Consider the following 13847-nt stretch of genomic DNA (forward strand, 5'->3'; position numbering starts at 1 on the left):
GAACAATGGACGATTGGGAAACAGATGATGTGTTTTCGGTGTCTGTAAAACTCTTAATACAGAAGTAGGACATCTGTTGTGTGATGCCAGGTAGCACTCAGCAGTATTGGCCTCATTACATGAGAATATGCGTCAACAACCACTCTTATTTGTCTTAGTGTAGACGAGGTTTTAGTTACGTGGCAGTCTGAAGCATAGTATTCTGTTCACAGAAGTTTTTCATGGTTTCAGTGGTGTGAAAAGGAGACGTAGTAACAAATGTGTGTACTGAGATGTTGTTTTTTAATAGATCTATCTTGTTGGGAATGGTATGGGAAGACTTGCAGAGAAGATGTGTATAAGAAATTTGTACTCTGGATTTTTCAGGTGTACATTATCACTAAAAACCTTGTCTTGAATGTTCCATGAGTAATATGCCAGTGGTTGGTTGATTTAGGGACGTGCAAAAGATTGTCTAGGAAGTATACGCAAGACCTACTGGAAGACTACTAGTGCTATAGAGTTCTCTACCTACTGATTGCTGCAGAAATGCGTGAAGTGAATGATCGAGTTACAAAATTAAATTCTTATTCCTACATATGAACATATTAAGTTCATATTCCTACATTCCATACATATGAAATCTATGACATTTCTCTCAATCTAAAACCCATAATTGTTTACGGCCTGGCTGTTTGACAGATTGTGTCTTCCAGCCACAGTCATTGAAGCCAGCTAGAAATATTAGCTAGTTCTCTCATATCTGAGTAGATACAGGTTTATCACTAAAGGCCTGTTACTTAAAAATTAATTTTTTAAAGTGATATTATTAGGGAAGGTGGTGATTATCTGCTTTGGTCTGGTGTGGATTTGAAAATATTTTTGTAAGTCTTGGTCTGAAATTCTTTGACCAAAATAAGGCAAGCATTTTGTGATTAACAGATGATCAGTTTGGGGAGGATGGTTTTTTTTTGTTTGTTTTTTCTTAGATAACAGACAGTAGAAGCATAAGATAAAAGAAATATGACCTAAAATGCTAGGGTAGAGCAAGGATAAAGGCTCAAGTGTGGAAAATCTAAGACGATGAGAAAAAGGCAGAAGACTAACCTGCTGTGCTTTGCCTGGAAATGCTCCTGTGTTTGTAGATAAACTCCCAGATTTTGAAACAGTGCAGGCTTAATCAAATAGTGCATTTTGAAAGTAACTTCAATTGTAGTGATGTATATGTATGTTTTTGTTTTTCAGGCTCTCGGTGATCAGTCTTCAACAAATGGTCAGTTTGTGTCTCCTGGTGATATTCAGTTGAAATGCAATTATTGCAAGAGTTCTTTTTGTTCAAAGCCAGAAGTGCTAGAATGGGAGGTAAGGTTTTTCTCTGTCATTTTCAGAATGGTGAAATGTTTACAGAAGTTTAAATCTGTAACTGTGATATGGTTTTTCCAGATAGCTATTTTATGAAGCATGGAGACTTAATAAGTTAAGTTAATAAAAGAATTTAATAAAATCTGTAGTTCTGTAGAATGTAATTCAACTTTGATACGGATAACATGTTAGCTGTATTATTTGTTCATGTAACAAATGAAAACACATCTGTGGAATTTAAAGAAAAGTGTAATTTTTCACCTCAGCTGAAAATTTGTAATCTACTTTTATCTTTGGTTATTGTAGTGAATAGCTGTGTGAATAGACTGTTGTTACGCTGCTCTGTAAACAGAAGTAACAGAAGCGAATATGCCAAGAGTGACTGCCATATTTTTCTGTTTAGCATTTTCATATAAATTGATGACTGCTTGTAGCACTTGAGTAAGCACTGCTCATTTTTAGCATTAGAAACCATGCCCTAATTGTATGCTTTCATGTTTATTTACACAGCATGTAAAAATTTGCAATTCTACTTAGCAGATCTCAAGATTTCATGTTAACCCTCTTCGCAATGCTTTGTAATTTTGTGTTTAGAATAAAGTGTATCAGTTCTGCAGCAGAGCATGTTCTGATGATTATAAGAAACTGCACTGCATAGTTACATACTGTGAATACTGTCAAGAGGAGAAAACACTGCATGAGACTGTGAATTTCTCTGGCATCAAAAGACCATTTTGTAGTGAAGGTATGTACGTGTTTAAGTTGGGGTTTTTTTTTGGCTTGTATGTCTTCCTGAGGTATTAGTCATTGTAATCTTATTGCAATTGACTTACTGTACCAGTATTTAATGTTAAAGTGTAAGTTATCAACTCATTCTGTTGTACCTGAGGCTCAATCAGAAATTTTTATCATTATTAGTTTATATGTGCCTATTAATTCATCTGAGCTGATGAGTTTTGTGGTCACCTGTTGAGGTTTTTCAAGAATTACAGCATGTTTTTTTTTGAAATGTATGCAGCAGAACCTATACCCACTCTACCTACACTGAGTAATACCAAGATTTCTGTTTGGGTCATATCTTTTAAATTTAATACAACAGTGGAAACTCCTTCTGCATTAACACTGGAATTATTCCTTAATTAACCTTTCTGTGACACCTGTTGATGTAGGTTGAGTAGTGTCACTGTAATTTTCCTGAATAATTATATGGGTTTTCTAAAAGAAAACTAACTGTACAAAGACAAAAACTACACAAATTGCATAGATTTTTTTTAAAGTTGCATCAAAATATTGTCATAATAGAAACAGAAAATAGTCTTAATCTTTCCACTTTTGGCGAACTGTCCTTTGATAACTGGTATTTTAGGACTTTAACTACGTCTTGAGGATGTAGTAATTTTTTTTTTCAAGTAAATGGGATGATAATGCTTTCACTATCATTTAATAAGCTTCCGATTTACTTGTAGAAGAATCCTGTTAGCCTGGAGAGGAGTGGAGTCTGTGGCTGGAGGCATCTTCCTTCCTGTATTTGTTGTAGCTCTGGACTTTGGAATCTTTTGTTTCTGTTGAATGGAGTGTGATGGTGGCATAGATGTCTTCACCATCACTACATTCTTGTGTTCTGAGTTGCAAAGTGATAGCTGGAGATGAAAAAGGACGAAAGGCCCAGTTTTACAGAATATTGCAACACTCAATAACATCTAGCTAGAAATTGTTTCTGTGAATAACAATTCAATAGAATATATTCAAATATGAGAGCAACTTTCTTTGAGCCTGTAGATTACAGAATACACTAGCATAACTGTGGACTCTTTAGACTTCCTAATTTCAAATCCCAGCGACTGTCACAATGAAGTCAGTAAGATTCATCATGCCAAACTGTACAACATTAGTACTTCTATAGAGACAATTTTTGAGGAGGCTTAGAATGAGCAGGGATTTGTATTTCCTATTGGAAAATTCGGGGAAGGAATGACGCATCCTCTTCTGCATAAATACAGTTACTGGATGCAGGGAGTCCATTGTTGGAAGACTTAGTCTTGGTCCTGAATCTGCATATGGTGGACTACCATCTGAAGAGCAGAGATGATCTTTGAGGGCAAATACATCAAATGTTACCATTAAAACAGAGTTTATTGGCTTGGTGTGACTATCAGAATCACTGGATAACAGAGATAATGTAGTAAAAAGCACCACTAAGTACACCCTGATTTCTGTAGGAAAACTGGTTATTTACCAGAGGGTTGTGGTCAGTGGCTGTATGTCCAAGTGGAGCCTGGTGACACGTGGCACCCCCAGGGGGACCATTTGGGGTCCTGTGCTCTTTAACATCTTTATCAATTACACAGATGACAGGATCTAATGCACCCTCAATAATTTGCAGATAGTGCCAAACTGAGAGGTGCGGTTGATGCAACAGAAAGAAGGGATGCCATCCAGAGAGACCTGGGTAGGCTTGAGAAGTGGGCCCATGTGAATCTAATGAGATTCGACAAGGCCAAGTGCAGACTGTTGCACTTGGGTTGGAGGAATCCCAGGTATGTGTACAGACTCAGAGAAGAACTTACTGAGAGCAACCCTGTGGAGAAGAACTAGGTTATTCTGGTGGACAAAATGCTGAGCGTGAGCCAGCAGTGTGCGCTTACAGCCCAGAAGGCCAACAGCATCCTGGGCTGCATCAAGAGGAATGGTCAGGGAGGGAGAGGGAGGAGATTGTCCCCATCTACTCTGCTCTCATGAGGCCCCATCTGGAGTACTGTGTCCAAACCTGGGACCCCTAGCACAAGAAAATTGTGGAGCTATTGAAACAGGTCCAGAGGAGGGCCACAAAGATGATCAGAGGGCTGGAGCACCTCCCCTACAAAGACAGGCTGAGGAAGCTGGGCTTGTTCAGGCTGGGGAAGAGAAGGCTGTGAGGAGACCTCATTGTGGCCTTCCAGTACTTAAAGGGAGCTCATAAACAGGAGATAAACCAACTTTTTACACAAGTAGGTAGTGATAGGACAAGGGAGAATGACTTTAAACAAAAAATAGGAGATTTAGGTTAGATAATGGAGAGAGTTTTCAGTGAGAGATCAGTGAGGTCATGAAAAAGGCTGCCCATGCTAGTTTTGTTATTGCAAACTGTTCAAGAAACTCCAGCAGCAAAGATTTCAGTGAGCATATAGTTATTCTTCACCAGAAGATGCTGTGTTATGATTTGAGAAGGAAATACCAAAGTCACAAAAGGTACTGCATTTCTGGAAGAAATCAAACTCTAGCGGGAAAATTCTGGCCAATTTCAAACCTGTCTTTGTAGAGAAAAGCCTCTAAGTAAAATCAGAAGAAGCTAAACAGATGATGTTGAAATTCCTTTAAGAGTGATTATTCATCTTCAAGCAAACTCATGGGAAACCACAGATATCACTTGACTGCTCATGTGTACCTAGGAATACTGAAAGTGCCATCAGTCTCTGCTTGTATTTTTTCAGACCTGAGGTTTTTTTACACATGCAAGCATTTCTTTATTTCCACGCACTTACAAAATGGGTAAACTCTGGTACCACATTCAACCCACATTTTCCCCTCGGAAACTGTTCTTAAGAGCATAGGTACAGAACAGAACTGGCAGTTCTTGAAGCACATCATTCTGAGAGCACTACAGGTCTCCATCCCACAACAGAAATTGAGCAGGGGAGGCAGGCAACCGATGTGGCTGTGCGAGGACCTGCAAGATTAAACTGAGAGAAAAGAGCAAAATGTACAAGAAGCAGAAGCAGTGTTGTGTAGCCTGGGAGGAATACAGGGCTGTTGTCCGCCTGTGTAGAGATAGGATTAGGAAAGCCGGGGCACAGATGGAGCTGAACTTGGTGAGGAATGTGAAAGATAACAACAGGTTCTACAGGTACGTAGGCAGGAGGAGACTGGCCAACGAGTCTGTTGCCCCTCTGAGAAAAGGTAATGGGGAGCTGGCTTCCTCAGACGTAGAAAAATCTGAGGTTCCCAATGAGTGCTTTGCCTCAGTCTTCACGGGTGGTCCGGCTTCCCGTGTCTGCCAGGACCATGAGCCTCTAGGTGAGAGTGTGGGGAGTGGTTTCTGTCCCGCTATAACAGTAAAACAAGTCTGAGTCCTCCTCATGAAATTGAACATGTGTAAGTCCATGGGCCGGATGATATCCGTCCTGGGTTCTGAAAGAGATGGCTGATTGGTTGCCGAGCCATTCTCTATCATATTTGAAAAATCATGGCTGTCTGGTGAAGTCCCTGGTGACTGGAAAAAGGAAAACGTTACTCCCAGTTTTAAGAAAGGGAACTGCCCAGGGAACTACAGGCTGGTGAGGCTCGCCTCTGTGCCTGGGAAGATCATGGAGCAGGTCCTCCTACAAGCTATGTTAAGGCACATAGGAGATAAAGAGGTAATTCGGGACAGCCAGTGTGGCTTTATTGAGGGCAGATCATTCCTGACCAATCTGGTGGCCATCTATGATGGAGTGACAGATAGGGTGGAGTAGGGAAGGGTGGTGGATGTCATCTACCCGGACTCTGCAAGGCCTTTGACATGGCCCCTCACCACGTCCTTCTCTCTAAATTAGAGAGGTGTGGATTTGAAGGGTGGACTGTTTGATGGATTAGGAATTGGCTGGCTGGATGCAGCCAAAGGGTAGTGATCAATGGTTCTGTGTCAGGGTGGAGGCCGGTCACAAGTGGTGTCCCTCAGGGGTCGGTCCTGGGACCGGTGCTCTTCAACATCTTCATCAGTGACACAGACAATGGCATCGAGTGCGCCCTCAGCAAGTTTATGGATGACACCAAGCTGAGCGGTGCAGTCGGTACATTGGGAGGAAGGGAAGCCACCCAGAGAGACCCAGACAGGCTGGAGAAGTGGGCCCATGTGAACTTAATGAGGTTCAACAAGGCCAAGTACAGGGTGCTTCACTTGGGTCAGGGCGATCCCAGGTATTTGTACAAACTGGGGCAAGATCTCCTGGAGAGCAGCCCTGCGGAGAAGAACTCGGGGGTCCTGGTGGACAAGGAGCTGGGCATGAGCCAGCAGTGTGCGCTTGCAGCCCAGAAGGCCAACTGTGTTCTGGGCTGCATTAAAAAAGGGGTGGCCAGCAGGAGAGGGAGGTGATTGTCCCCCTCTACTCAGCTCTTGTGAGGCCCCATCTGCAGCACTGCATCCAGGCCTGGGGCAGCACAGGAAGGACGTGGAGCTCTTGGAGTGTGTCCAGAGAAGGGCACTGAGATGATCAGAGGGCTGGAGCACCTCTCCTGTGAGGAAAGGTTGAGGGAACTGGGCTTGTTTAGCTTGGAGAAAAGAAGGCTCTGAGGAGACCTCATTGTGGCCTTCCAGTACTTGAAGGGAGCTTATAAACAGGAGGGGGATGTGCTAAAACGGGATGTTCTAAGGTCTTTGTGAATTTTTATGTGTGTATAGTCGCATGATAGGCAATTGAAGACGGGATCCTTTCTACAGGTCTTAAAGAGGAAGTCAGTCTTTGGCAGTCCAGCAAAGGAAATATTTTATAATAAGCATCTCCCTCACTTTTTTCTTCAGAGACTTATTTGGCATATAATTCATGTTCTCCATAGATCTAAGTGCTGTGATTTAAAATAACACAGACATTTCAATAATGTATAGTATTAATTTTAGTAACGCTGATTCACATGCAGTAATCTGCTTCTTGGATAAGGGTCAATAAGCTGTGGAGTAACTCAGTTATTCAGTGCTTCAGAGTTCTTTTCAAATGGGTAATATAGATAAAGCTCAACTAGAAAACCAACAACAGTATAATAAAGTTGATAGTATGCTTTATGTTTCTGGGAATTATGTGCATCTAAGTACAGGATTCTGCAAGATTTAATATTTCATCTAAATAGGATATAACCCTTTATGAAATACTGCAGAGCTGATAAGTGGAAAAAAATTGAGGAATTTATGAGTTCTAATCTTAGTATGTCTAGAAAAGATACTTATTTAGTTACAGCACTGTGGATTTCAGCTTGGCATCTTTTCAGATGCAGTTCATTAAATATGTTATTAAATGCTTAGTTGATTTTTACATTTATGTGCAAATACTACAGATACTAAGAAGAGCCAAAACACTGATGCTTTCAACTACTTAGAAATGCTTGTATATGAAAAGTTCACAGCTAGTTAAGAAATTACCTGAAATTAGACATTAAGAAATTACAGCCAAAATTAAGTTTACAGTGTCAGCTATTTATTTCATACTGATGTATGAAATCATGCATAGAAAATCTTGGAGGTGGTAACAAAGCGCGTGTTTTTTGACCATTTTTTGTTAGTTGCAACTTCCTAATTACGTGCTATTTTGCAAAGGGACCTCATAAAGTTATCAAAGGTTGGTAAGTAGTATACAATGTATTGACAGGAAAAAGTGGTATTTTTTTGAGTATGTGTAAAATTTTATATCACATTTAACTACTTTGCATAATAATTTTCTTTGACAAGCTTTCAGGTTTGTGCTTCACAGAGCTGTTATCTCCTGCTCTGCAGCTCTGACAGTGACCTACCGTATTAAAATATGGTATCTTTTCAGCTTTGACAGTTATGTTAGAGTCTGCTTTTGCTTTTGACTGCATCCTTTGGCAACGCATGACATATCTTTCTAGGAACTAACTCGAAGTATTGGCTTCCTTGTGGCTTTCTTTTGAGGATTTATTCACCGATGAATTGGAATATCATGTCAAAATGGAACAAATGAAAAACAGGATATCTTAAATGCTGTAGAATTTATGATTCTCAAAAATCTGTTAACACAGAAGACATGTTGCTAATGAGGGAAAACAGTGCTTGTCCACTGGTTGGTTAGTACAAAATGGAAGCCATCTTCAGAGGGATTTTGAGGTGCCTGTGTTTTCCTGAGAGAGTACAATATGCTTTGACAGTTACAAACAAAATCTGTTATGGAGTGTCCCTGACATCAAATTGAGCTGTGGCAGCTTTTGTGAACAAGCTGAGATTGGCACAGTGCAGTTGTTCAGGCCACATTTTCTTATTTGTTAGTCTGGTATTATACTTTTGAGCTGCAGATGACTATTACAAATTCTGTTACTGTAAGAGACTCTTTCGCTGATTAAAGGAGGAAAGGGGAAGTTAAGGTAGAAAGGAACGTATTAAAACCAGGAAAGTCCCTTATGAAATATTTAATAGGCTGTCTCACTGCAGAAGCATCAAGTGAAGGCTGTTGTCTGTGCTGAGGGAAGCAGATCCATGCTTTCCAGACAAATGCATGCAGAAAAGCTGAAGAGTCAGTTTTTGTGGGATGCTGTGAGTGGAAGAATCTGGCTGTGTGGATGTTGTTTCCAACTAGAGCTTGGTTGTATATGTATCTTCTGGAATTACTTTACAGTTACGTATTACTGTGAATTACTGTGAATATTTCTGTATGTATTACTGTGAATTTTGATACTTCTCACAGTATTCCTACAGCTGAAAATGTTGAGTGCTAGAGATGCACTAAAGAGGAGGTTATTATGTTTATCTTCTGTCTATCTGTAGAAGAACACTGATAGTGTTTGAATTTTGAGTACACGTTATGCTGAATTTTTTAGTTCATGTAGGGCTAATTTCTAACATCGTAATAATATAAAAGTGAAACCTTATCTGTTGTTTGACAAGTCTTCATTAGATTTGCTTTCTTCAGTATTATTTCCTCTGTTATGTCTTTGCAGAGGTTTCAAACAATTCTTTACACAATGACAACATTGACTATTGCAAATATGGGATGATGGCAACTGAAAGTGCTGAAGTTACAAGCACAAGAGGAGGAAAGCTGATAAATATGCTTCTTGTTAACCTGAGAGAATAATAAATTTAGAAAGCTTTAAGAACAAGCAGGAACTGAGTAACTGAATTGGGGGTAGGAGGGAGGAGAAAGAAAAGAACTTAAGATCTGAAATATTGACTAGGATGAGCCTTTAGAATATGTAGAAAGTGAGCTGTATTTGCAAGGTAAAGTAATAAAAGGTTCTTCAGCAGAAGACATGGAAGGAAGCAGGATTCACAACCTCCCTGTTACACAGACAGAATGGAGTCTATTTTAATGGTAATTCCAGCAAGACCAAGGCTGGATGCTTTGCATCTCTTTTCAAAAGGATAGCGATGTTATTGTGAAGTCAGAGACTAGGGGTGATAGAAACAAGAGTGTGGAAAAGATGACTATTGAACACAAATCAGTAAAGAGGAAGGGGGCAGAGGAAGGCAGCATAATGGATGGAACACAGCTTCAGAGGCCTCGCTTCTGGTATTGCAGGCTTGTTGCTATTCATTACTAGATGAAGTGGTCATGGATAACAGTTGAAGTTCTTGGAGAGAACAGTGAGTCTGCTATGTTGCTTGAAGGAAGAGAGAGGTAATCTAAGTACAGCCTTTGCATGGTAAAAAAAAAAAAAAATACTATTTACTGTTAGGCTGGAACATTTACACTGTATAAAAAGATGTTATTCTTTGAGATAATAAGGGGCTGGTGGAGACTCTGGAAGTAATTCTGTTTCACAGCTTCTTGATGTGTGGGTGTACTGAACTTGCAGTAATTCAAGTAGCTGCCACTGGCAAAATCGGACCAGGTCCCTGGTAGCTTGCTTGTGTTAGTCTGCAGGCAGGCAAGTGAAGCATGTCTCTGCAGTGAATAACTCTGTAGGGCTGGATCTGAAAGATCTGAGGAAGCTCTGTTGACATTTAGCTTGTCTGAGGTGAAGGCTTGGAAGAACTACTGTATCATCCTGCCAGTAAGCTGCGGTGTACATGCTCAGATGCTTAATTCTCCTTCCAGTTGGATGTGGAAAACTGAAGTCTAGAGTTTAAATAAAGGATGGATTTGGATCTGGATTTTGTTTGGCAGCCATGATTTTATGTTGATTTAGCAGGCACTAGCAACTTCTTGCATTTCTGGTTGAAATTTTGAGTTGGAGAGACATCATAAAAAGCTGTTTAAGTGATTTCTCATAGAGTATTGGTGTCAGGTTAGGTCCTATGTTAAAACCTTGATGAAGAATATAATCAATTACCTGTATAGCTGTAATCAAATGACCTGCACATAATTTTTCCTTAAAATGACTAAGAGCTAATCTCTTAGAATCACTGACGGCTCTAGAGGCTTCCACCTCGTCGCGTTTGAACTGGTGTACCTGGTGTTACAGCAGAAATCCTGAACGGTTTAGAATTTACATGCACCTTTTCATTCAGAATGATGAGGCTGGCAGCTGTATTAAGCAATGCTTATTCATGAACCTCAAGTTCCAAGGACAGGAATGTTGGCCAAACCTGTATGATTCTGGTGTTGATACTGGACATATCAGACAACTCGTATCTTTTGTTTTCTCATCTATAATGTTCTGTCAGTTAAGGCCCACTTCTTGGCCACATCTTCAAAGGTAGCGTGGGTGCTACTGCTCTGTTAATTTGGGATTTTGTTGTTCACTGTGAAGATTAAGTTGTTAAATGAACTCAGCCTGTTTTGCCAAAAGAGAGCACTTTTTTCCATAATTCAAGGAAAATATTAACAATCGAATCAGAACCAAAACCTTAAGATAAAAAGTTACATTCTAGTTATGCACAGAATACCAAGGGCCTAATTAAAGTATATCCTATAAGAAAGAGCTTATATATTGCTATAAAAAGGCATTTTGTTTTCCCTTTGTCGGAATCGACGAGAGCTTGAAGCAACCAGAAGTTCCCTGATAAGTGGATTATGTTAAGTATTACAAAGACGTTAACAAAAAAAAAAATCACTGAATTTTCTGAAGAATTTTGCTCATGATGATGAAGAAAGACAAGCCTATGTTTCCATGGTAGAAATGTTCAGAGATGTAACGGTCTTCTATCAACATCTGAAGTTTTATGAAGATGGATTTTCTATCCTTCGTAGAGGCATCCTTTGTCAAGAAGTCCTGCAGTCAGTTATTTAAAAATAAAGTTTTTCAGGGTTTTATTCTTGAGGGTTGAATTTAGAACTTTTGTCCCTCCCTACTTAGTTTTCACTACTCATGATTTTTTATCGGTCATGAAGATGCTTGACTGCAGAATGGACAATTTCTTTCCTGATTTTCTTTTTTCCTTTAGTGTAACAGCGGTGTCGTCTTCAGTTTTACTCTCCATAATTTAGCAGCCAAGAAAAATGTAAATTTTATCCATTTTGCAGGCTATATAGTCAGCTAGTGTACCTGATTGGTGGTAGAGTACTTTTGCTAGCTTTAATCTTAAAAAGTGGATGCTACAATGAATGGCACTTGGAAGGCCCAGCTGAAGAGAAGTGGTGCTGAGCTGTCTCTGTGACAAAAAAAAAAGGGGTAAGACTCTGATGCCTCATACAGTAGTGAGAAGTACGACCAGAAGAGATACTAGCAAGAAATTTTCTGTGTTTTAACCAGTACTTTGAAGTCATTGCTTGCACATGCTGGTAACCTTCAGGATTACTTTTTCCTTCAGAGCAGTGTATTTAACTTTCAGATTAGTTACACTGGAAGGATGATTGCTTGTTTTGGCTCTTGACTTCTGCACTGCTTACTGTGTGTTAATTATATTCTTTGTTCTGTTGTTATGGGATCTGAGTTATAACTTTAAAAAATCAACTGAAAACACAGTTATTATGTACAGTGTATTCTGTAATTCTATTGCTTTGACATTGCTAGCAAATTTAATTTTTTAGCAGAATTTGTAGCGTTGCAAGTTAAAATTCCTCAGTAACCTTTTGCTTTGAAAAATGCTGTCTGCAGCAGTTTCCACCTGCATACACATTTTTAGTGATTTTAAAATTGGTATCTGATTCAATGAAATTCAGAACACCAAATTCTTCCCTAATAGACAACAGCACAAGGCAGATAATTGAAGTTACTGAATAGTATTTCAAACAGTATTTCCATATTCTGTATACCAGAGGAAGTACATGTTACTTATTGGATTTCCTTATTTAGCAGAAGTACGGAAGTCTGCATGTGGTAGACAGCATACCTCAGCAGAGCAAGTACATGGAAGACTTGAGTTCTGGTCTCAGTGGTACTCTGATGTTTGGGAGATCATAAAAACAGGGGAAGTACCTTAGATTAGTAATCTGTGTAGTTGTTATCTTGTCCCTCCAGTGTCTAATATAGACAGTTGCTTCATATTCTCTTAGTGTTCTCCTGTGCCAAAAAAAAAAAAGCACAATTGTAGAAATGCATGGACAATTGTGCGTTAGCACAGTTATGGAGATTTAAGCGTCAACTTGAACAGACACTAGATTTGAGTTAGCTTAAATACATTATGTTCTCAAATAGGCTATGTAATAGCTGTGGTATTCATCTTTTAATGCATTTAGTACTTTAGAATGTCTTTTCCAATCTGCTTGAGAGAGGATCAGATTATTGAAGAGCACCGCTCTCATTATGATGACCTTGGAGTTACGACTTCATAGCAAATGCAGATAAGAAAAACCAACCCTAATGTGAGCACAAAAAGTAAGATGCATTGAATACAGGTCTTACATGAATTGAATTTGTAAACTTAGAGCTTAACAGTCTCAGAACTTGTAATAGTTTACTTTCTAGTTGCTTTTTTTTTTTTTTTAGGAAACTCTTCAGTTCTTACATCATCATCTTGTGTTCTGAAAAACGAAGGAGTTGTCAAAGTGGTTTGTTGTGCTAACATGAATGAAAGTATTAATAGAAATAAGATATTGAAGATAGGAATTGTTTTAGTGCATAGTGCTGCCTAGCTTACAATTTCTGCTTGTCATTGTCTGGATATGCAGCATTCTGAGAATATGTAACTGAACAGTTTCATTCCAAGACAATGTTTCTTCAGGGGTCTGTCTGAAAAACAAATTATGTAATTTTTCTGACTGTTTATTCAGGAATTTGATAAGCATAGATTCAAGCATAGTGTTTTGTGAGAGATGCAGATATCACATGAAACCAGAGTTGTGCAGGAAAGATGTTCAGGTAAAAATGTCTCGAAATACAGTGTATTATGCAACCTGAATTTTTCTGAAGCCCCAATTGTTAGCTGTTGTTTTCAATATTTAACTCTTAACTGTGATATCTCTCTGTAAAAATTACTTTGTTCCTAATGTTTAAAATCTGTTTTCAGGCTGCAAGCTGCTATATAAACAAGACTTTGCAAGACGGTTAGGACTGAGATGTGTTACTTGTAATTACTGCTCACAGCTGTGCAAAAAGGGAGCAACTAAGGAACTTGATGGTGTAGTGAGAGATTTCTGCAGTGAAGAGTGCTGTAAAAAATTTCAGGACTGGTACTACAAGGCAAGTAACTCAGAATTTTTGAAAAGAGCTCCGAAGTTTAAAAAATAAAAATAAAAAAATCAAATATGCACATGTGAGGATATCTCAAGGCTTGTGCAGCAAGTATGGCTTACTTCAGCAAAGCATTTGCTACACAAAAAGCAGATGTATTAATTTCATCATATGAGTTTTGTTAGAACTTAGAGCAGAGTTTCTACCATCTGATTTATTGATTCATTTGGCAAGGAAGTCTTGTACAGAAAAAAGCCTACCATGTACTTTAT

The 13847-nt window shown here is 39.0% G+C and overlaps 1 protein-coding gene across 9 annotated transcripts in view; it reads left to right on the top strand.

Annotated features, from left to right (window-relative positions):
• ZMYM2 (zinc finger MYM-type containing 2) overlaps positions 1-13847 on the top strand; it is a 93829-nt gene that overhangs the window by 56492 nt on the left and 23490 nt on the right. For all 9 annotated transcript variants that reach the window (XM_042868481.1, XM_042868489.1, XM_042868487.1 and 6 more), the window contains 3 exons: positions 1225-1341; positions 1936-2086; positions 13412-13584. In XM_042868481.1, the coding sequence (XP_042724415.1) occupies positions 1225-1341; positions 1936-2086; positions 13412-13584 (441 nt within the window). The remainder of the gene's footprint in view (positions 1-1224; positions 1342-1935; positions 2087-13411; positions 13585-13847) is intronic.

The sequence above is a fragment of the Lagopus leucura genome, unplaced genomic scaffold, assembly GCF_019238085.1.
Source record: "Lagopus leucura isolate 7727_CA_CO unplaced genomic scaffold, USGS_WTPT01 Super-Scaffold_100001, whole genome shotgun sequence".
Taxonomy (NCBI): domain Eukaryota; kingdom Metazoa; phylum Chordata; class Aves; order Galliformes; family Phasianidae; genus Lagopus; species Lagopus leucura.